We start from the raw sequence: 24,999 nt of genomic DNA on the forward strand, positions 1-24,999 counted from the left end.
ATGGTGATGCGGGTTGTGTAGCATATATTCTTTTTTCCTACTGAATAATGCCCTGACTTCCTTTTGGGAAACTGTATCTCCCCTACTATGTGCAGTTTTAGTTTAGACATTCCTATTCAGGGTCCTTTTATAAAACATAAAAGGTCAGGCATATGACCCCAGCTAGATCAGTTAGATTCCCTGTTCCATGATTTTGAGTTGTGAATCTAGAAAGGAAAAACATTAAAAACGTAAAACGTGGTTGGAGTGAATTCATCCTAGTGATACTGACCTCCTTTGGTAGTGCTCATTGATGTGGTTGGGTTTTCCTGCGTAGTTGTTTGGAATTGCCCTGTCTCCTTGCCTGGTTCTCCAGCTTCTTGTCTACTGTGTGAGCTACTTGATTTTCTTCTGAGTTGCCTTTTTGGCCTAGGTTAACCTGAACTGGAAATTGTTGTTTGTTAGCAATGAATCCTAATGCAAAAAGGAAAGGACTTGCTGTCTTTAAGGACCAAGAATGAAGCCAGTGTGAGAGAGAGGAGGTAGAGATATAAGATGAAGGCGGGGATGAGGACACTTGCTTGATTAAGAGGGTGGCGCAGGCTAAGGTAAGGAGTTTGGTGAAGCCATTACTGGTGGTAGGCAAGAACTAAATCCTGCAAGGCTTTCTGGACCATGATAAGGAATTTTATTTTAAATGCTTTGGGGAAGGGATTGAAGAGTAGGAGAGGAAGTAAACCATAGTGGTTAAGAGGTAGCCTTTGGAGCCAAAATTCCTAGTTTCCAATCCCAGTGCTGTTATTTACTGTACAAACTTGGGCAAATTACTTAATATATTGTGGCACAGTTTTTTCAGCTGTAAAGTGGGGCCTGCTTCATACTGTCGTGAGTATTGGGTAACTTAGCACATGTAAAGTGCTTAAAATAGTGCCTGGCACATAGTAAGTGCTCTGTAAATGTTAGTTGTTTTTATTATTGTTGTGTACTGAAGTAGGGCAGTGACATGATCCAGTATGTTTTTAAAGGATCATTTTAGCTGATCCAGTTTGTTTTTAAAAGATCATAATGGCTAAAATTATAGGGTAATAAAATTGGAGGCCAGGGTCCCATTTAGGGACCTGTAGCAGTATTCTAAGCACTTTACATATTTTACAGATTTTTGTCTGAGTTTCCCAAGCTATTCATTCATAGTATACATGTGATATAATTGATCCTCCAATTGTTAGCAAGGAGAAAAAGGGGGCAAGGTGGATGACAGATAGTCAGCTGCTATTGACACTTCAGGTAGATGGTAAATTTCCAGTTAACTGTTGCCATTTGTAACATTAGTGAGCTTAGGAGGAAGGCATGGGAGGCAAGGAATTAATATTACTAAAGAAATAGAGGGAATTTTTGTGGGGAACTCAACACGGACTGAGGGCAACGTCTTACTCCAGGTTCAAAAGTAAGGTGAACCTTCAGTTTAGAAAGTAGATGCCAATTTATTTTGTATATGTTAAGTGTGTGTGCGTGCCAAGCATTTCAAGTAAGCCTTGAAACACTTAAGCGATTGTGGAGAGGAAGAGAAGGAACAGGTGATGGAGTGGCAAAAAGAGCAGAAAAACCAACTGGTTTTCCTGTTTCAGACATTCCTACTTAGTTCAGATATAGCTCTGGAGTAATTCAGACAAGAAGTAATTCAACCCGCTTGAATATCTTCAGTTATCTTTCCTTAATGTTTCAAAGTAGAAATTCTTGTATTATTAGACAATTCTGTGAGTTAAAATCTGCTTCCATGAAGCTTTCAGACAGGGCAGTGTACTTCCTTTTCTTTTTGCATAATGACAGTCATTTACCTATTCAGAATTGGCTAGCATGTTTCTCTAGGCTAATTTCAGACCCTTCATTATTCTTGTCGTATTCCTCTAGATGTTTCCTTTAATAAACGTGATTTGGGAATTGAGGACACTGCAAGATGTGGTCTGACCAGTTTGAAGTACAATGGAAATATTTAGTTCCTGCTACCTGAACATTGTACTCCTGATAATGGAGTCCAAGAATCCTGTCATTAGCTTTTGGTAATCTTAACACATTAGTTGGCTTATTAAGCTCAGATCTCTAGATATTTCTCTTATGAACTGCTACCAGGTCAAGTTTCTCTTTTATGTACTCTGTTGGTTTTTATTGGGATGGTGTAAGGGTGGGGAAATGGAGACTGAATAATAGCATTAGATGAGTTGTTGGTGAAATGTATTTATCAATACAAAAGGTATTGATTAATAGATTGGTGTGTATTTAGATAGAGAGATCTTGATTGATGTGATGCTGTTTTTCTTCTTAGCTTAGTTTCAACATTTGTTAACTACCTACAGAAAGAAAGAATGTGCGTGGTCCTCGATTTTATATATTATACAAATATTCAAAAATACGTAGGCAGCAAGATATTAGCATTGTTTAACTACTTTTAGTTGCCAGAGAGAAAAAATAGTAATTAGAGAGTAGAGAAATCAGACACTTTGACTGGGTGATGACAGTTACCATCACTAATGAGGAATAGTTGGACATTGTATGCCTCCAGATGTGTGGTACACATATCCCCTATGTAGTACCCTGGTCAAAAATGCATAGCCTCAATCTAGATAAAGGACGTTAAAGAAATGTTACAAGTAAAGAAAAAAAGAAGAAGAAAAGAAACGTTACAAGTATATGCTATACCTGATCCTAGGCTGGATCCTATAAAGGATATTATTAGGCCATCTGATAATTCAGAATATGGATGGTAGATGGTATATTAGGTAAATATTATATTAATATAAATTTATGAAGCTGATAACTGCAGTGTCCTTATTCTTAGAAAATACACTTTGAAGTATTTAGGGATAAAGGACCATTATTTAAAATATTTTTTATTTATACACACAGAATCTTCTTTTTTTTCGGTACGCGGGCCTCTCACTGTTGTGGCCTCTCCCGTTGCGGAGCACAGGCTCCGGACGCGCAGGCTCAGCGGCCATGGCTCACGGGCCCAGCCGCTTCGTGGCATGTGGGATCTTCCCGGACCGGGGCACGAACCCGTGTCCCCTGCATCGGCAGGTGGACTCTCAACCACTGCACCACCAGGGAAGCCCCAGAATCTTTATATATATGTAGATTGAAAACAAGCGAATAGGGCAAAATGTCAACAATAGATGAATCTGAGTAAAGATCAGTGTTCTTTGTCATAGTTTTATTTTTATAGCTTTATACATTTGAAATGATCTCCAGATGAAATGTTTTTTCAAATAGGCTGGCAGGGACTTCTCTGGTGGCGCAGTGGTTAAGATTCCGCCTGCAAATGCAGGGGACAGGGGTTCAATCCCTGCTCTGGGAAGATCCCACATGCCACGGAGCACCTAAGCCTGTGAGCCACAACTACTGAGCCCGCATGCCACAACTACTGAAGCCCACGTGCCTAGAGCCCGTGCTCAGCATCAAAAGAAGCCACTGCAAAGAGAAGCCTGCGCACCGGAACAAAGAGTAGCCCCCGCTTGCCACAACTAGAGAAAGCCCGTGCGCAGCAACAAAGACCCAATGCAGCCCCCAAAAAAATAGACTTAAAAAAAAAAGGATAAAACCACATACAGAGTCCCCACTTCTTTGTGATTGTTTATTCATTCACCAAATATTTATTAAATGCCTGCTGTGTGCCAGGTATTGCTCTAGGTTCTGAGGATTCTGCAATGAACAAAACAGGTGAAAATTCCTGGACCCATGGAACTTACTTTCTAGTGAGGGGAAACAGATGATAAACTAAAATAAATAAGTAGAATATATATTGTGGTATATAGTAAAAAGTGCTAATGTGAAAAATAAAGCAGGAAATGTTGTGGGGGTGGGAGTGTAATTTTAAATGGGATTGTCAGGGGGCTTCCCTAGTGGCGCAGTGGTTAAGAATCCACCTGCCAATGCAGGGGACACGGGTTCGAGCCCTGGTCCAGGAAGATCCCACATGCCGTGGAGCAACTAAGCCCGTGCGCCACAACTACTGAAGCCCGTTGGCCTAGAGCCCGTGCTCCGCAACAAGAGAAGCCACCACAATGAGAAGCCTGTGCACTGCAACGAAGAGTAGACCCCTCTCTCTGCAATTAGAGAAAGCCCACAAGAAGCAATGAAGACCCAACACAGCCAAAAATGAAACAAACAAATAAATAAATGGGATGGTCAGAGGAGGTCTGAAAAGATGACATTTGAGTGAAGAGATGAGGCATCAAGGTCTGTGGGTGTTTGGGGCAAGATATTAGGCAGAAGGAACAGCAAATACAAAGTGTCCTTTTTATGATTTTTTTTTTTTAACTGAGCAGCTTGAAAGGTGGAGTTGCCATTAACTGATGTAGCAAAGACCAGAGTATATATAGCAGGGGGAGGTCAGTTCAGTTTTGGACAGCTTACCTTCAAGGTGCTAATCAGACATTAAAGTGGTGATATCCATTGGGCTTCTGGTTATGAAAATTGACTAGGTGAGGGCCAGGCTAGAGATATCAGTCTGTGGCTGAATCAAGAGATTGAGTGTAGGTTAAAAAGGGGGGAAAAAAGAAAAAAAGGGAAGGGTCCAGTGCCTGAGCCCTGAGATACTGTCACTGTTAAGAGGTGGGGGCATGAATGGAAGAACAGGTAAAACAAGACTGAGAAAGAGCCACAGGTAAAATACAAGAAAGTTCAGGAGAGTGTCCTGAAAGCTAAGAGAAGAAACTGTTTCAAGAAGGTATTTCGTTATATGTCAGTTATACCTCAATTAAAAAAAAATATTTCAAATACTGTTGATAGTTCAGGTAAAGGAAAGACTGAGAAGTGACCTTCGGGTTTAACAATGTGAAAGTCATTGGTGACCTTGACAAAGTAGCTTTTGGTGGATATTGAGACCACAATCGTGACTGGAGTTGATTCAAGAAAGTGAGAAGGGGAAATTTTGATATAGCAAGTTTTAGACACTCTTCCTAGGTTGGGAAGGAAGAGATGGGGCTTTAGCTGGAGTAGAAAGAATAGCGTCAAGAGAGGGTTTGCTACTGTTATTTTAAAAAGGGAAGAAATAATAACAGTTGATGGGAAAGATCGTCTAGACCAGGGAAAACTCCATGTAGGAGATAAAATACAATTGCTATAGTAATTTCCTATGACAGTTACATTATTGTAACATAATTTTGTAAACAAATGTATGGAAATAAATGAATATTTTCATATAAAAAGATGTGGGAGAGATGGTTTTGTTTTAGTAATAGAAAAAAATTGCTTCTGCTTTTTCTCTTGATTTTATTTTTCTATCACATATTTTCTCAAATATCTTTATTTTTTTAAACTTTATTGAGATATAACTGACATACAGCACTGTATATAAGTTTAAGGCGTACAGCATTTAAAAGAGAATATCCTTTAGATTTGAACATTTAAGCTGATAGAAATGCTTTGTCATATTACTTTTCCTGTCTTTATTTTGGCACTTGGGGGGAAAAAAGTTAACTATTTAAGTTCTAGCTTTCTTTTTAAGTTTAACTTGTTGCATGGTAATTCTTATTGGCCCATAGTAAATTAAATTATAGAATTTAGCACCACTCTTATGGTTTATAGTCATTTTTCTTCCAGTTTTTTGGGAAAGAGAGAAGTTTGCTTATCAAAATCTGTACTGATGATGATCAAAATTACCTGAGTACAGATGTAGCAAAGGTGTCTCCTAGTGGCTGTCTGGTGGAATTGCATGTGAGTCTTGCAATTCATTTATTCATTGAACAGATATTTGAGTGCAGTATGTGCCAAGCACAGGGTCTTTGCCCTCATGGAAGCTTACAGTTTAGAGAGGGGAGAGGCATTCATCAAATGATCACAAAAAGAACTGAAACATTACAACTCTTAACTATTTGTATATCTGTTAATGGGAAGTTAAAATGGGAGTATTTTACCTAACTGGAGAGGCCAGAGAAGTGATGTTTGAGCTGAGTTCTTAAGAATTACTAAAAGTTAATAGAAGAAGAAAATGTGTTCTATGCATAGGAACTGCATTTGTGAACAGCTCTGTGATAGGAGGGGGCATGGTGAATATAAGGGACTCTGATGAAGGGTAGGTAGAACCAAGATATGGGAACAAGAGGCATAGATAAAGTCAGAAAATACTGCATTGTTATAGGCTGTAGTTAAGAGTTATGCAAGAGTAAACTATTGCAGAGTTGGGGTGGGAAACATATAACTAGGTAGGGGTGTGTGTGTGTTTTAATTATGGCAAAATACATACAACAAAATTTACCATCTTAACCATTTTAAGTATACAGTTCAGTGATATTAAGTACATTTACATTGTTGTGCGACCATCACCACCGTCAATCTTAAATTTGTGTTTTAAAGAGATGATTTTGGTTGCAGTTTTGAGGACAGATTAGGTGAGGCAAAAGTTGCTGGGAAGCTTTCCACGGGAAGCCACTCACAGAGCTGGAGGGGGGTGGGGGAGGAATGTTGAAATTCCCCAGGATAAGGACCACTAGGTGTCCTGTACATTGCTGTCTGCAGTATGCCCCAGCAGCAAGCAGAGAACATACTGAAACCAGAAGAAAGGCCTCTTTCTCATCTGGTATCACTCCAGTGCCCCCACTGAAAACAAAAGGGAAATGGCCATTGAGCAGGCAACCAACCTCTGCCACAATGTTCAAGGCCCCTCCCTTTAATATATAGAGGAATGACATTCCTGTGATCCTATAATGGTGTACAAACACTAGGCCAATAATAAAATACTTAGTTCAATTCTGATTCTTACTCATTTGATCTCAGGTAAAGCCATGTAGATTACCTGAACTGGCAAAATAAGGGAACTGGCTCTATCTTCTGTTCCTAAATCTAGCTATGAATACAGATCATATGGTGAGTTTGTTAAAAATTCAAATTCTTGGGACTTTTACCGGCAAATATAAAGCAACTTGAGCATCAAAGCAATAACAGGAATAAGTTATAGCATAATGAGGGAAAAAAGAATCCCTAAGTCCATACTGGTACAAAAAGATTATAAAGAGGTAGAGAGAACAATGGAAAGTTCTTCTTTAGAAAAGACAACTAATAAATGTAGTTAGTGTCCTAATTCTATCATCAGTTTACAACCGTCACAATAACACTTGATTCGTGCAAGAATCATTAATGCATGCTAAAATGTGGCATATTTTGGTGAGGAATAGGATATTTCACACAATCTCAAACTATCACTGTACAGATTACTTAGAACATCTTTACAGTGCTGGTAGGCAGCACTTTAACTGAATGATCAGGCTTGGCATTGCCAATAATAGGACAGACTGACATTTTGTGCCTCCTAATGTGACAATACTAAGAAGGCTATGACTTCAGCATTGTAGTATTGTGGCCAAAAAAAAAGTTTAACCTGAACACAACCCCTTATATCTAGCCTGCGGACGTGAGGAAGCAGTCAGACAAATCCAAATTGAGGGTCACTCAGCAAACAACTGGCCTGGACTCTTTTGACAATTGTCTGTCAGTGTCATGAATGACAAAAACAAATCACAAAACCTAAAGAATTGTTCTGGCTTAAAAACAACTAAAAAATATGACAACTGAATGTAATGAATGATCCCTGAGTGGATCCTGGATATCAAAAAAGCATTATTAGGGGAATTCCCTGGTGATCCAGGGGTTAGGACTTGGCACTTTCACTGAGGGGGCCTGGGTTCGGTCCCTGTTGGGGGAACTAAGATCCTGAAAGCCACGTGGTGTGGCCAAAATAAAAAAGGCATTATTGGGATAACTGGGGAAATTTGAACATAGATTTTATATTACATAATAATGGATCAACATGAAATTTTCTGACTCTGGCTACATAGGAGAATATCCTTATGCTCAGGAGATTAAATAGGAGATACACCATGTTATTGGGTTGGGAGATATAATATTGTTAAGATGGCATTTCTCCCTGAAGTGATCCCAGTGGGTAAGACTCCACGCTCCCAAAGAGGGGGCTGAGGTTTGATCCTTGGTCTGGGAACTAGATGCTGTATGCATGCCGTAACTAAGCATTTGCATGCCGCAACTAAGAGTCCACGTGCCGCAACTAAGAAGTCCTCATGCCACAACTGAAGATCCCTCATGTTGCAACTAAGACCCAGTGCAGCCTAAATAAATAAGGTAATAATATATTTTTTTAAAATATATTTTTTTAATTTTTGGCTGCGTCAGGTCTTAGTCATGGGATTTTTGTTGCAGCACGTGGGATTTTTCATTGTGGCACACAGGCTCCTTGTTGCGGCGCACGGGCTTCTCTCTAGTTGTGGCTCACGTGCTCAGTAGTTGTGGTGCATGGGCTTAGTTGCCCCACAGCATGTGGGATGTTAGTCCCCTGACCAGGGATCAAACCCGTGTCCCCTGCATTGGAAGGTGATTCTTAACACTGGAACACCAGGGAAGTTCCAGTAAATATTATGGAAAAAAAAAAAAATAGCGTTTGGGAATTCCCTGGCGGTCCAAGGGTTAGGACTCCATGCTTCCACTGCAGGGGGCACAGGTTCACAGGGAATTAAGGTCCCCCATGCCTCGTGGCACAGCCAAAAACTAAAAATAAACAAACAAATAAATTAATTAATTAATTTAAAAAACAGTTTCAGAAATTTAAGTTAGGAGAAATGCGCCTTTCTTCTGGAAATGTATTGAGGTTTAGTGAGAAAGAAAAAAGAGATTGGCAACATATTGGGGGCTAGTGATTTCGGAGTTGTGAGCTTGAGAGGACAATTTTGTGGAAGGAGTATACATATATATTGGGTATATATCCGTAGACATCTCTAGAAGGATACATAAGGACAATAGTTGTTCCCTAAGTGGAGAACCAGAAAGGGCATGAATGGGAAAGGAGATTTTTGTATCTTTTGGTTTTCATGCCATGTGAAATAAACAAGTAACTTATTTAAAAATATTTTCAAATTTATAACAATATTAATGTTAGTTTATATATGAGAAATTGTGACCCTTCTTTGAGGTCATATAGTTTGCATTAGATTGAAAACTGGAATTTCTTTTTTTAACCTAGATTTTAAGTTTAGACATATTAGGGATTCTGCTTTATATAAATTTATGTTTTTACTTGGAGTGGCAACATTAATTTCAAATATTGGGGGCGAAATTGCTTTTGAAAGCTCTTAGCATCACATATGAACCCTGTAATTGCTATCTTAAAATTTATCTTAACTGTTTCCATCCATGTTCATTTTTATAGTTTCATCAACCAGGGAGTTTTGTTTTACTGGTATAAAGAAATAAATGTGTCTTTGTGAGGTGACCTGGATTATAATTAGCTTTTAGTGGTCATATGTGTTCTCTTTTGTTACTCTGAAGGATGAATTGCCCCTTTCAAGAGGCTGGTTTAGCAGTGAATTTTGCTATTTCAGAGTGGAGTAATTGATTTGAATTATTCTTTCCTTGGACTCTGAGCATATTTGAATTGGCCAGTATTTCTGATGAGAGGTATGGTGACCTTTAAATAAGGAAAGGGGAGGACAAAGAGCTTCCTCTTGTTTAGCAAAAGTCAGACCTGCTTAACAGCGGCAAAAACAATTTATCCTTTTGCCTGAAAACGTTTTGCTCTTAATTAGGTCTTTCCCCAAAGCATTTCACAACAAACAAAAGAGGCAGAAATTAATGTTTTCTCCTTCTTGTCTCCTCCTTCCTGTTTTTGGATGCAGAAGAGTTTATATTGTCCTACTTATTTATCTTATGTATCACAAAAGAGTAGATGGTTTCTATAAATTTTTTTTTCTATTTCAGTTTTATTGATCTTTTAGATGACCTGAGTCAACTAAAGCTTCTTTTATGTTGAACATTTTGAGGTGTACATCTAATGCGTCTAAAAAGCAGAAATGTTAGGCATTGTTTTGTGTGGAGCTAATCAAGAAGGAAGATAATTATTTAAGAATCTTCTTTTACTGGCTCACTGAAAGGGTGAACTATTGATCTCCAAAGGCTAGTCGTTGATCTCCAAAGGCTAGGTAGGTTAAAAGCATAAAAATGCTCATTTTTATCTCTGGAATTTTCTTCCAAGTGACTGGCACCCATCCTTTCAGTTTTGATGTAGGTATTTTCTTGACCTAGGGGGTTAACAGGAGGTTTTCAGTTAGCCACTAGGACTCTTATTTGTAGAGCAAGGTCTCCACATTTTATCTTTTTTTACAGTTATCTTAGTTAATCTTGGCCCTTCGCTCTTCCCCATACATTTTTTTTTCTACTTTTAAATATATTTTTTAAAATTTTTATTGGAGTATAGTTGATTTACAATGTTGTGTTAGTTTCTGCTGTACAGCGAAGTGAATCAGTTATACATATATCCACTCTTTTTTAGATTCTTTTCTCACGTAGGTCATTACAGAGTATTGAGTAGAGTTCCCTGTGCTATAGAGTAGGTCCTTCCTATACGTTTTAGAATCAGCTTGTCAAATTCTACAAAAGTCCTTTTGGGATTTTGGATGGAATTACATTGACATTATAGGTTATTTTTGGAAGAATTAACATCTTCATAATGTTAACTCTTCCTATCTTTGATTATAGTTTATTTCCCCATTTATTTAGATAGTCTTTGGAATCTAATTGTATAATCTTGTCCATAAAAGATTTGCACACCTTTTATTAAATTTCGCAGTACCTGATATTTGGTTCACTGTTATAAATGGAATTGTTTAAAATTTTACATTTTCCATTTCTTGCTATTATATAGAGATACAGCTGACTTTTATATATTGGGTTTGTATTTAACAACCTTGCTAAGTGTTCCTGTTCTGATAATTTATCTAATTTCTTTTTGGTTTCCCATGTAGAAATAAAGTTATCTTCAAGTAATGATAGTTTTATTTTCTCCTTTCCAATTCACATATATCATTTATTTTTATTATCTTACTGTGTTGAGAAGGATCCCTCGTATAGAATTAGAAGTGGTGATAGAAGGCATACTTTCATCAGGTTCATGAGGGAGTTACCTTTTCAAATTTCTAGTTTGCTAAGAAGTCTTTTTTTTTTTTTAAATCATGAATGGATTTTGAATGTTATCAAATGCTTTTCTGCATCTGTTGAGATGAACATGTTGATTTTCTTCTTTAATCTGTTGATATGATACTACTAGCTTGAAAATAATACTTCTTGCTTTTTCTGCCTCCTGCTCCCCAGGTGATTTGTGGAGCTATGATTTCTTCAGTGGTGAGTTTGTGGTGTCACCTGAACCAGACACAAGTGTCCACACTCTTGATCCCCAGAAGCACAAGTATATTATCTTGGGGAGTGATGGTCTTTGGAATATGATTCCACCTCAGGATGCCATCTCAATGTGCCAGGACCAAGAGGAGAAAAAATACTTGATGGTGAGAAGTAACTCAATTCGATATTATTATCTACACATTGTTCTGGTACTTTTGTCAGGGGTCTTGAATATGAACTAAGGATGTTCACCTTGAGTAGATTTTTGCATTTGCCCTGGCTGTAGAAAAAAGTAAAATACAGATTTCTGAAGCTTATTAGGAGAACAAGACAGGAAATAGATGAATGAAACTAGATAACAAAACATACAGCCACTGACTTCATTATGAGCAGCCCTTGACTTCCTGGCCTATGGAACACTCACCGATCCTTCTTTTTATAAATTGAGATATAATTCACATTCCATAAAATTTACTTTTTTAAAGTATTCAGGTCAGTGGTTCTTAGGATATTCTCAAAGTTATGTAACTCTCGCCACTAATTCCAGAACATTTCATCACTGCCCCCAACAAACCCCATAACCATTAGCAGTCATTCACTATCACCCCTATTCCCTGGCAACCACTGATTTTCTTTTTGTCTCTATGTATTTGCCTGTTTTGCATACTGCATATAAATGACATTATACAATATGTGGCCTTTTTGTGTCTGACTTCTTTCACTTAAGCATAATGTTTTCAAGGTTCATTCATGTTGCTTGTATCAGTATTTTATTCCTTTTTTATGACTGAATAATTTTCCATCGATGGATATATAACATTTTATTTATCCATCCATTCATCAGTCAGTGGGTACTTTAGTTGTTTCCACTTTTTGGCTATTTTGAATGATGCTGCTGTTAACATTCATGTACAAGTTTTTGTGTGGACATGTTTTCAGATCTCTCAGGTATCTACCTAGTAGTGGAATTCCTGGGTCATATGGCAACTCTATGTCACCTATATTGTTTTAGTCAATTGCAAACCTAGAAACAACCGTCAATGAGAAAATTCTTTTCTTTCCTTCCTGGCTTGCTTAAAAGTTGATCTTCATTCTGAACAATGACAAAGTAAGGAGATTTGGAAAGTGCAGTGTTATTGAAGGCAAGGAAAGAGAGTGTTTTGGAGTAGTAGCCAGCAATGTCAAATTCTACAAAGAAGTAGAGGCAGATGGATGAAAACAGGGTATTGGGTTTTACATTTAGGACCTTTTATTATTAGTGACCTTCAAGGATGAAGAGTTTCGGTTGAAGTGATGAGGGCATTAGCTAGCAGATTGGAGTGATGATGAAACAGTACTTTGTGAGCCTAGGAAATAGAGGTAGTGAGTGTTCAGGAAGACAAGGGAATGTGCCATTGTTAGCTTGAATAGATAGTGAGGGTCTTGAAAGCAGTTTTATAGTCTTACAAGAAAGATTGACAGAACAAGAGAAATAAGGGATGTTGATGGAATGAAGGTCCAGAGCACATCGAAGTAACTGGAATCAGTGGCTCCTTGGAAAAGATTATCTTTTTCTAAGATGGGAGGAATGGTAAAGCTATATTTTGGGGTGATAAGGAGGCAACATGAAAGAACTTGTATTAAATTGCCTCCATTCATTCCCTCAACTAACATGTTAGGCACCAGGTACAAAGGAAGCAAAGGTAAATAGAATATGGTCCTTGCTTAGCATTTACCATATTATTACAAATAGGATATATAGATAGCTATCAGTACCATTTGATTGTGAGTTGTTTAAAGATAAGAGTCATGTATCTATTCAATTTTACAAACTTGGGGCTAGCATGATGCATTTGGTCAGTGATGTCAGATATAAAAGAAAGATTAGGGCTTCCCTGGTGGCGCAGTGGTTGAGAGTCCGCCTGCCGATGCAGGGGACACGGGTTCATGCCCCGGTCTGGGAAGATCCCACGTGCCGTGGAGCGGCTGGGCCCGTGAGCCATGGCCGCTGAGCCTGCGCGTCCGGAGCCTGTGCTCCTCAACGGGAGAGGCCGCAACAGTGAGAGGCCCGCATACCGCAAAAAAAAAGAAAGATTAAATAAAATAAAGACTATTTTGTCTATTGGATTTTTTGTTTGTTTGTTTGTTTGCTACGCCGGCTTGCGGGATCTTAGCTCCCCTACCAGGGATCAAACCTGGGCCCTTGGCAGTGAAAGTGTGGAGTCCTAACTACTGTACTGCCAGGGAATTCCCATGTCTATTGGATTTAGAATTCTTTAATGATGAGAGAGGAAGAGAGAAACATTCCAGTGGCATGATGAGGCCAAAAGCCAGTTTTATTGGGTTGGGAGAACCTAAGTATCATAAACACCTAAGTGTTTTTAGAATGAGTATTGAAGGAAGCATTCATCTAACAATATTTAGAATAAGTGTTGAGAACTGAGAGGGAGAAGATAGGAAACTTGTGAGGACTGCCTAAGGAAGTTTCATGGATGAGAGTGGTATTTGAGCAGGTCTTAAAGGTGGAGTTGAATTTACCAGGTAAAGAGATGAAGCGAGGAGGAATAGAATGTGTAAAGTCAGAGGGAAGAGACAAGTACAGCACATTCAGATTTCACAAGTAACTTGATGTGATTCGAAGACAGGAGGCAAAAAGGTTTTGAATGGTCTGTTATGAAGTTAAGTCTTAATAGTCAGGTAGTGGAGAGTATTGAAAAGCTGCATTTTAGATACGCATTTTAGAAAGCATACTCATGGCAGGGTGGAATAGAGGGCAGATGATAATGGATATAGAATTCTATTTATTAGGAGGTGTAGGAAAAACATCTTGCCCCTTACTAAATTAAACTGATGCAAAGTTGGCAATGAAAGAGAATGGGTGTCAGCAGTGAGTGATTAGTGAAGAATCCCTGAGAGAAGGTGAATTTTGATGAATGGAATCATATTTATAAGGTCTGTCTCTGCCTCTCTTCACATGTTGATTCCTATTGACAGTATCTGATTTGATTTTAGTTTAATTAATTAATTAATTAATGGCTCCCTTGGGTCTTTGTTGCGGGCTTTCTCTAGTTGCAGTGAGCGGGGGCTACTCTTCATTGCAGTGCATGGGCTTCTCATTGCAGTGGCTTCTCTTGTTGCAGAGCACGGGCTCTAGGCATGAGGGTTTCAGTAGTTGTGGCATGCGGGCTCAGTAGTTGTGTCTTGTGGGCTCTAGAGCTCAGGCTCAGGAGTTGTGGCGCATGGGCTTAGTTGCTCCACGGCATGTGGGATCTTCCCGGACCAGGGCTCAAACCCGTGACCCCTGCATTGACAGACGGATTCTTAACCACTGCACCACCAGGGAAGTCCTGATTTTAATTTTATTTATTTATTTATTTATTTATTTATTTGGGCTGTGTTGGGTCTTCGTTTCTGTGCGAGGGCTTTCTCTAGTTGTGGCAAGCGGGGGCCACTCTTCATCACGGTGCGCGGGCCCCTCACTATCGTGGCCTCTCTTGTTGTGGAGCGCAGGCTCCAGACGTGCAGGCTCGGTAGTTGTGGCTCACGGGCCTAGTTGCTCTGCGGCATGTGGGATCTTCCCAGACCAGGGCTCGAACCCGTGTCCCCTGCATTGGCAGGCAGATTCTCAACCACTGGGCCACCAGGGAAGCCCCCTGATTTTAAATTTTTAAAAAAATATTTATTTATTTGGCTGCACCCGGTCTAGTTGTGGCTTGTGGGATCTAATTCCCTGACCGGGGATAGAAGCCTGGCCCCTGCATTGGGAGTGCAGAGTCTTAACCACTGGACCACCAGGGAAGTCCCTGACTTGATTTTTATTAATGGATCTATTAGGCTTCCTCTCTGGAAGCTGCTGTTATGTTCCAAATGAAAATTTTTGCAAGCTTGAGCTAAAGTAGCAATGGATTAAAAAAAAGAAGAAAAAGAAAAAAAAACATATGCACATACAAGCCAAAAAGAAATATGGGACTCCCTTGGTGGTGCAGTGGTTAAGAGTCCGTCTGTCAATGCAGGGGACACGGGTTAGAGCCCTGGTCCCGGAAGATCCCACATGCTGTGGAGCAACTAAGCCCGTGCACCACAACTACTGAGCCTGAGCTCTAGAGCCTGCGAGCCACAATTACTGAGCCCATGTGCCACAACTCCTGAAGCCCGCGCACCTATAACCGGTGCTCCACAACAAAAGAAGCCACCGCAACGAAGAGTAGCCCCCGCTCGCTGCAACTAGAGAAAGCCCGCACGCAGCAATGAAGACCCAACACAGCCATAAATAAATAAGTAAGTAAATAGAAATGTAGACGTTAAAAAAAATACATAAGTGGTAGAACTGACAGAACTTGGGTTTTAAGGAGGGAGAATATTATGACACCCAAATTTCTTAGTGGTGGCTGGAAGCTGTTATCAAGAAGAAACACATTATTTTGGGGGGGGAGGGATAATTCATATAGGCATGTTGAATAGGACATGCCTTTGGTTCATCTAGATAGATATTTTCAGTAGGCAGTTACTGAAAGGCAATGCGTGGAAATGCTAAGTTCAGTGTTAACGTGAGTTAAAGCTGTGACCATTTATGACATCACCTAGTGAGACAGTAGGGTGGAAGAAAAGGACACAGTATTAAGGGGGGCCCAAATCAACAGAATCCGTGGGCTGAGGGAAAATGCAAGTAAGGTAGTAGAAATGGCTTATGTAGATTTCTTTTTTATGGAGCTTTGCTGGGAGGGAAACAGGCACACTGAAAAAGGGAAAGGTAAAGGAGTCCTTCAGTGAGTTCTCAGTGAGCTAGTATTTGGAGAGTGGTGCAACACGTACACTGGGGAATGTAATAGATTCATGAATTACAGATTAATGCCTCCTTTCATCAATTGTGAAGTGCATATTTTTTCATATTAGAAAGGGGGGGGACAAAGCAATGTTTAAAAACATCTTTACAAAGTGGTACTTTTCTTGCGAATGCAAGGATGGCTTAATATTAAGATTTTTAAAGGAGCTGAGAGGAGTTTTTTGCAGTTTGCCATCATTAATGTGTTGGAATACTGTAATATGACCAAGATCAGACAATCCCGAATAAAAATGATTCCCTGTTTCCCAAGGAAAGAATGAAAAAAGCCCAGTTCTTTATTCGGTTTCAATATATAAACTTGAGGCATATAGCTGACAGTTAAATGGCATATACGTTATATATTTTTTAATAAAGTGCCTATAGTACAGTAGTATATTATTACATAGTATACATTATAGTACATTAATATTTTGTACTTATAATACATTAATATATGCATTTTTAAAATTAGGGTATAGTTGCTTTACAATGTTGTGTTAGTTTCTGCTGTACAATGAAGTGAGTCAGCTATATGTATACATATATCCCCTCCCTCTTGGACCTCCCTCCCACCCCCCAATCCTGTCCATCTAGGTCACTACAGAGCACCGAGCTGAGCTCCCTGTGACATTAGTATATTTTATTACATTACATAAAATAACATCAATTAACATTTTTTTCCCCTTATAGTTCATGACACATTTCTTTTTCAAACATTTCCACTCATTTTCATTATTCAGTTATTTCTAGAAGTATTTTTTAAGATAAGTAATTCTTTTCTGGAGCACATCATTTTCTGTTCTTTCAAACTTAGCAGTTATTAAATCCATGTATGATGCTGTAAGTTTTATTCCAAGCCACATTTATTTGTATAACACAAGTTCATTTAATTTTGTTTTGTTTTGTTTTTTACTCTTTCTGTTTGTATGTATTTGATCTCTATACTATAACCACTTATTGTATTGCTTTTTTCTTCATAGGAGTGACATTAGCCATTTATATATCTATAAATGGCTATGTGTGTATGTATCTATGTATGTATATATATGTCAATATATATACATTTATCTATGTATGTATATATATATGTCAATATGTATACATATATCTATGTATGTATATATATATGCCAATATGTATACATATATTTAATGACCACTTTTATTTCCTTGTCTCTGAATTTTGTTCATATCCTTTGACAGTTTTTATGTTGGGATTGTCTTTGATTTGCAGAAGCTCTTATTTTAGGAGGAAATTGGCCCTTTGCAATGAGTATTTTTGCCATCTGTGATTATTTCATTTGTGATTTGTTTATCTATTACAACTTGATATTTACTTCCCCTTTTTAGATAACTTCTGTATAACTTTTCCTAAGTAAGTTTACAATGAAGACCAAGTTTGCTACCAAAAAGATAAAAATACAGGTGAAATTTAACCACAGGATAAGACCTTGTCTTATTATTTTTTTAATTCAGAGCAATACTGTTAGCATAGTTATGGGGTTTGTGGATAAAGTTTGAAATTTTAATTGTTTATGTAGGCCATGTTGAACACGTGATTTTTCACTTGATACAGGTGTAGTGGCAACAAGGTCTGAGTTGTTATCTTCCTCTTATTCTTTGAAATACAGGGTGAGCATGGACAGTCTTGTGCCAAAATGCTTGTGAATCGAGCTCTAGGCCGCTGGAGGCAGCGTATGCTTCGAGCGGATAATACTAGTGCCATAGTAATCTGCATCTCTCCAGGAGTGGGCACTCAGGGAGATTTCACCAATGAAGACGAGCTCTATCTGAACCTGACTGATAGCCCTTCCTACAATAGTCAAGAAACCTGCGTGATGACTTCTTCTCCGTGTTCTACACCACCAGTCAAGGTACACAGTTCTCTAGAATTTAAGTTGTAACAGAATATCTCTGTTAGTGTTACCTGAAAACAGTTTTCAGATTCTTTATATAATAGAATTTCAGATTTGAGCTACCGTCAAGAAAGTGATAGATCTTTGCCATGTAACTTACTGTCAGTAGGCCATCTACACATAGGTACTATACTGAATGCCAGCTGTATGTAGAGCACCTAATAGAAAAGTGATTAGATATGGCCCCTGAAGAATGTTAACAATATTAATATTTGGAACTTATTGCTCCCCTTCTGATAGTATGAAAGTTTGTAAGCATTTTGTGTGATGCACTTCCATATGTGGTATTTCATTTGAACCTCATAACCCTGAAAGCTAAATAGTGCAGATGTTATTCCATTTTATAGATAATATAACTGAGATATTGAGCAGTTTGAATAAGATCATACAGAATCAAGACTGAACTGGACCTTAGGATATCAGACTTTAGAACGGGTTGTCTATTAACATGGATAAGAAACATCATTCCTATTTCTTATCCATGTTAATATTGAATGAATTTAAGATGTGCTGTGAAATAAACAAGTTTAAATGCTACTGTATTTCCCTTTTTCTGATTTCATCCCAATTTTTTCCTGCTAATAATTAGTAATATGGATAACTATTTTGATATACCTGGCCTTCTGAGAATGCTTTCAGAAGAATGACCAATAAAATGGGAAACACAGCGGAATTTTATGTCATGTATTCAGGCAGTTTTTTAAGATGTTCAAAGCTACACAGTACAAAGAATTTATTTAATTTGGGGTATTGTGATCCTATATGGAGTACTTGGAAGTTTACTATTACCACTTTCCTATCTTTTACTTCACTATATATATGGCAACTTAATTTTCCTTACATGGACTCTTCATTTAGAAATTGACAAATTAATATTTTATGCTTATTTTCTTAAAAGAATTTCTTGTCAAAGCTTTCTTTGCTTTGAAAACTCTTGAATAATAATGCAGATTGAAATCTTTTAAAGTCTCTTCATTCTCTTTGAGTGTTATGAAGGAGCTTATGTTCATTTGAGAATTTGCTGGTTTCTGTATTTGAATGTATTCATTACTTTCATGTTTCCTAATGTGTTTGTATTTGAATAACTGAACTTTAGGCAGTACAGAGAAGGAGGCGTTAAGGTGGAGGTAAGGATGAGGGGATAGAAGATATTGTGATAGGAATAAATACTCTTAATATTGATCTCAAAACTTATTGCCGTCTGTGGATTGGCATTAGTAAAATTGAACATAAATTGCACCTAGAAATAATTTTTAAAAATTATTTTAAAATTCTGAAAAAGAATGATCTAACAATTTTACTAAAGTAAAGCTTAGGAGATTTATGTATGCACTGACTTATATGTAGGCGTGGTTGTTTGTTAACCATCTGGCCCCACCTAAATATGAAAGAATATTTAGAGCCATTCAGAACAATCAGTATTGTTGGCTCTGGCCTAACAAGTTGGCTCTGCCCCAAAGATTGTGTTTTGTTTGTTTATCTTAACCATGGCTACTCACAAGTATCTCTGATGTATTTCATTGTTACAGTAATCCTATGTTTAGTAACATCTAGATATAAATGACATTTTGGTTGATTTTGAATGGTTTTTAAGACCTACCCACATTTAGACTAGGCACTTGAGACTAGGTTATCTATCTATAGACATGTGAACTTCTGTTTGAATCGTAAGCTAAATCGGTAGTCAGATCCTTGTTTTTGGACAGATAATAGTAGAAATACTTCTGTTTGTGATATATTACTATGGCACAGATTTCTTTATACTTTCTTTAGGGCAAAACTAAATTTAGCTGTTTTTTAAATAAGCCAAGAGCTATAGGAAGGAGGAATGAGGAAAAGAGTTCTTCGAGAGGATTAACACTTAGTTTCAGTTGTGTTCTAGGCATAATTGGTAATTAGTTGTTTACTGTTGGATTGTAAAATATATGGAGCTCTCAAGAAAGCTGATCTCTGAAGTAGTGAAACTTTTAAAGTGTGAGTTTTTAGGATGTAACTTCTCAATATCACAAGTGTTTTATGAGCATGTAAGAAGGCTTAGCAATACAGTAGTCATTAATCTGGGATGAGTCTAGGAAGTCTAGGCAGTTGCCTGAGCTAACAGATGCAATGTATTTCCACAGAATGCCAATAAAAAGAGAAGGAAAAGTTCAAGGAAAAAGTGCCAGTGCACCTGTAGTATCAGAATAATAATTTGTGAATTTAAAAAGACACAGCACAACAGAAATTACAATAAATTGTGTTAACTCTGACATTATCCCATTGTTTTTCTTTTGTAAAGGAATTCCATCTAATGTCTAACATTGTTGCATAAACTAGAGCAATATGTTCTATTTCTGTAAGTGGCTTGATTAGTACCTTTCTTCTTGTGCCTAAATTAGTGATGTGCTTGTTTGGTAGTAGGAAGCCTTCTGTCTACAGAATTTATCTGCTGCCTGGTCTTGTTGCAAATCCTTTTTCTATATTAAACCAAGATGACCTTTTAGTCAGAAATTACTAATGACTAGTTTTCTGTGGTCAGTCAGAACATGCTTGTGATCAGGGTAGTAGGCATTGGAATCAACCTAATGCAGAGGGGATAAATTCACAGACAAGTTGTTGTTGATATCATTGAAAGCCAGATGTAAATATTCTAGAACAGAGACTGTCCTGTTATCCATTCTCAACACTGGTATTTTGAAATAAGGTTGCTGCCCAACATCTAGTCAGTGTTAAAACAGATAAGAATTGGGCTTTCAGTAAACCATGTACTATAAAATAAATAAATGAGCCAATGACTCCAGAAAGGAAGAATATATTCTTAGTTTTTTTTAAAAAAAAGGTAGCAGCATTCTATTTGGGGCAGTACCAAACTAGGAACTTAGGGTTTCTCATCTCTAGCCTCCACTGGACCTAAAGTTCATTTTTTTTCAGTAAAGCATGTTCGTGTTACATGGTTAAATTGAAATGCTTTTGATTGCTTCAATTTGCCTTTTTCTTTTTAAATCTAGAAACATTAAAGGGAACATTAGTTTTATAAATATGCTTTTTTATAGAGCACTTTCTCGAAAGGCGTTTATTCCTAGGAGATTTTATATCAGAGGGCGACCAGATAATATGTCTTTGTTTACCATTCTACAAAATGGTTTACTTGCGTTCTTCAGATTATATTACTATTTTAATAAATTTGATTTGATTGAGAGAGGAAATGATTGAGGAAAATGTTACATGCTTGGGCAAGAGATAGTATTTATGCTTAAAATTTGTACTTGAGAAAGTATTAAAGCAATGACTTTCTAAAATATTATAGTGCAAGATTTGTATTTGATAGGAAGAATGTTCTTATCTATCTGGAGATGGGAGGATATTCTGAATACATATAGATCTGAGGCACTACACCTAAAGGAGTGGTGCATATCTGAACCTCCTGTGAAGCTTTTTAAAAAACAATACCTGAAAGTTTCCATATGATTTTCACTTATATCTTTTTTTAAAAAATAAATTTATTTTATTTATTTACTTTTGGCTGTGTTGGGTCTTCGTTGCTGTGCGCAGGCTTTCTCTCTTTGCAGTGAGCAGGGCTACTCTTTGTTGTGGTGCGCAGGCTTCTCATTGTGGTGGCTTCTCTTGTTGCGGAGCACAGGCTCTAGGCGTGCGGGCTTCAGTAGGTGTGGCACGTGGGCTCAGTGGTTGTGGCTTGCGGGCTCTAGAGCGCAGGCTCAGTAGTTGTGGCTCACGGGCCCAGTTGCTCCGCGGCATGTGGGATCTTCCCAGACCAGGGCTCGAACCCGTGTCCCCTGCATTGGCAGGTGGATTCTCAACCACTGCGCCACCAGGGAAGCCCTCACTTATATCTTTGAAAGTTGCCCCAGCCATACTCAGTACATTCCCATATGTCCTGTTTTCTCAAATAACAGAACAGCATCTAGTGTTTGGGAGATGGGTGCAAAGCAACAGTCTGAATTTCCATTATGACAGAGTTGCTTTAATGTTGCGCTTCACATTTTCCACACTACTGAATATTCAGAAATTAAAATATAGAAAGTAGGAAATAAACCCCCAAATAAACAAATTTGTCACTTATTCTAATGAAATCTTTTCATTTCCCCAATGGTTAAGCTGAATTCTAGGATAAATTATTTCTTACTTGGTTTACCTTCTTGTTTTTCAGTCACTGGAGGAGGACCCATGGCCAAGGCTGAACTCTAAGGACCACATACCTGCCCTTATTCGTAGTAATGCCTTCTCAGAGAATTATTTAGAAGTCCCAGCTGAGATAGCTCGAGGGAATGTCCAGGCTGCAGTCGTATCCTCAAAAGATCCAGAGGCACTTGAAGAAAATTGCACTAAAGCCCTGACTTTAAGGATACATGATTCTTTGAATAACAGCCTGTCAGTTGGCCTTGTGCCTACCAATTCAACAAACACCATCATGGACCAAAAAAATTTAAAGATGTCGATCCCAGGTCAAATGAAAGCTCAAGAAGTTGAAAGAACCCCTCCAACAAACTTCAAAAGGACATTAGAAGAATCCAACTCTGGCCCTCTTGTGAAGAAGCATAGACGGAATGGTTTAAGTCGAAGTAGCGGTGCTCAGCCTGCAAGCCTCCCCACAAACGCACAGCGAAAGAACTCTGTTAAACTTACCGTGCGGCGCAGACTTAGGGGCCAGAAGAAAATTGGAAATCCTTTACTTCATCAGCACAGAAAAACTGTTTGTGTTTGCTGAAATATATCTGGAATTTTTTTTTTTCCAAACATCTAAGAGGGCTTTTTGAATTTGGTGCCGAAGTTGAACTTTTTTTAAGGGGACAAAATAAAAATAGTATACAGTTTGACTTTTTGGAATTCAACAGTTTTATCCTGGCCTGGTACTTGCTTGTATTATAAATGTGAATTTTGTAGATGTTAGGGTATAAGTTGCTATAAAATGTGTGTAAATTTGTATCCTTCACACAAACTCAGTCTCTTACTCTGATACACAGTAAATGTAACAACAGGGCTAAAGGTTTAAAAAAAAAATCAAAAGAATCTATTCGATTTTAGAAATACATTTAAACTTTTAAAAATGCTTATTAAGAAATTTGTATAAGTCACTTGTGATGAAAACTACACAACTTTTTAAAGTAAATTATGAAGCAAACTGGAAAAGTGATGTATTTTCATAGTGACCTGTGTTCCACTTAATGTTTCTTAGAGACAACTAGTGTCTTTTAAAAATTATTCTTTATTTCTGATTTCATAATTCAGAACTAAATTTTTCATAGAAGCAGAAGTGTTGAGCCATGCAAAAGCAGCTGGGTTTCAGTCTCCTTGTCCTAATTAAAATACTATGCAGTATCTCTTATTTCATTCAGTAGCATTTTTTCTGAACATTAATCATCAGATTTGCTCACCAAATCTTTGAAGTAGAAGGAGGTAGGTTTGCCTAAAAAGATGCCCTTCTCAATCATCCCAGACATTCAGTGGCATTAGTAGGTCTTAAAAGTAGCTATATCCTCTTCTAGTGTTTGCATAAAATATGTGAAGTTTTTCTTGCTATGTCAATAACAGATGGTGCTGCTAATTCCCAACGTTTCTTAAATTATTTTATATATCCTATGGTTTTCATTGATTATATGGACATGTTTGTTCATCTAATAAAATCAGTGAACTGTTACTGATGTTGCTGGATTTTTGTTAGTGGTTTGTTTAAATGGTATATATTAACTTTTTGTTAGGCCATGATCAAGCTTTAGAGTAACAAAATACATGTAATGTTCATTTTTGCAATCTTGACTTTTTAATTTTAACTTAGAGTACATCAAGTCAGGCTAAATATACAATAAGTATATGGTTAGATCAGTTATGGCTTATAAGAGTGTGATGAAATATTACATAGCAATTAAAAATTAATAAAACTATTATTTGGTAATATAAGAAAAAACTAAAAGGAACTAATACCAAAATACTAAGAGTATGTTCTTTTGGTGTGATAAATTGTTCTACAAAGAGAAATTTTTTAAATTTATTAATTTAGAACAGGACTCTAAATGAGACATTGAAGAGTTAATCCATGCATTCAACATTGACCACGCACCTACAGTATCCTAGGAACTGTGCAATTGGAAGCACACCAGTTTTCCATAAGAGGATTAATTGAGGGCTTCCCTGGTGGCGCAGCGGTTAAGAATCCACCTGCCAGTGCAGGGCACATGGGCTCGAGCCCTGGTCTGGCAAGATCCCACATGCCACACAACAACTAAGCCTGTGCACCACAACTACTGAGGCTGTGCTCTAGAGCTTGCGAGCACAACTACTGAGCCCGTGTGCCACAACTACTGAAGCCTGCGTGCCTAGAGCCCGTGCTCCACAACAAGAGAAGCCACTGCAATGAGAAGCCCGCACACCACAATGAAGAGTAGCCCTGGGGCTTCCCTGGTGGCGCAGTGATTGAGAGTCCACCTGCCGATGCAGGGGACACGGGTTTGTGCTCCGGTCCGGGAAGATCCCACATGCCGCGGAGCGGCTGGGCCCGTGAGCCATGGCCGCTGAGCCTGCGCGTCGGGAGCCTGTGCTCTGCAACGGGAGAGGCCACAACAGTGAGAGGCCCGCGTACCGCAAAAAAAAAAAAAGAAAGAGTAGCCCCCATTCTCCACAACTAGAGGAAGCCCGCGTGCAGCAATGAAGACCCAACGCAGCCAAATAAATAAATGAAAATTTCCTTTAAAAAAAAAGATTGAGAACCAGTGGTTCAGGTGAAACATTAATTTTGGCTAGTTTTTCAAAACTAAAGAGTTTGTTTTTCAGATCTTTCCAAGGTAATGACATATAGCAAGTAGCATACACTTTTGGAGTCAAGTTTTTGTGAAGAATTTTTCCATCTTTATTTTTCAGATCAATTTTTTAATGTAAATGTCATAGCATTCTTTCCTAGGTCACATTTATAGTGCCATAGAGTCCAGTTCCATACCATACTAATAGCTGTCTAATACTGGAAACATTTTTGGTTTGAGATACATAACTAAAAGGTAAAATTAGCTCTCTTTTGTATGTGTACGTAGGGCTGTTTTTAGGCCTTTTCTTTAACGAGTTAAAGATGTTATGCAATTAACAGATAATGTTTTAATGTTTATTATTTTTATTAAATTTTATTTGCCTATAATGTATACATCAG

The 24,999-nt window shown here is 37.9% G+C and overlaps 1 protein-coding gene and 1 non-coding gene across 2 annotated transcripts in view; one reads left to right on the top strand and one right to left on the bottom strand.

Moving 5' to 3' along the window:
• PPM1D (protein phosphatase, Mg2+/Mn2+ dependent 1D) overlaps positions 1–23,514 on the top strand; it is a 54,652-nt gene extending 31,138 nt beyond the window's left edge. The window contains exons 4-6 of the mRNA XM_007464903.1: positions 11,125–11,315; positions 17,583–17,825; positions 22,015–23,514. Coding sequence (XP_007464965.1) covers positions 11,125–11,315; positions 17,583–17,825; positions 22,015–22,572 — 992 coding nt within the window. The 3' untranslated portion in view covers positions 22,573–23,514. The remainder of the gene's footprint in view (positions 1–11,124; positions 11,316–17,582; positions 17,826–22,014) is intronic.
• On the bottom strand, positions 14,857–14,928 carry TRNAG-CCC (transfer RNA glycine (anticodon CCC)). Its single transcript has one exon. It is a non-coding gene; the product is annotated as a tRNA-Gly (tRNA).
• Positions 23,515–24,999: the final 1,485 nt, after the last annotated feature.

Source organism: Lipotes vexillifer, unplaced genomic scaffold, assembly GCF_000442215.2.
Source record: "Lipotes vexillifer unplaced genomic scaffold, Lipotes_vexillifer_v1.1 scaffold788, whole genome shotgun sequence".
Taxonomy (NCBI): domain Eukaryota; kingdom Metazoa; phylum Chordata; class Mammalia; order Artiodactyla; family Lipotidae; genus Lipotes; species Lipotes vexillifer.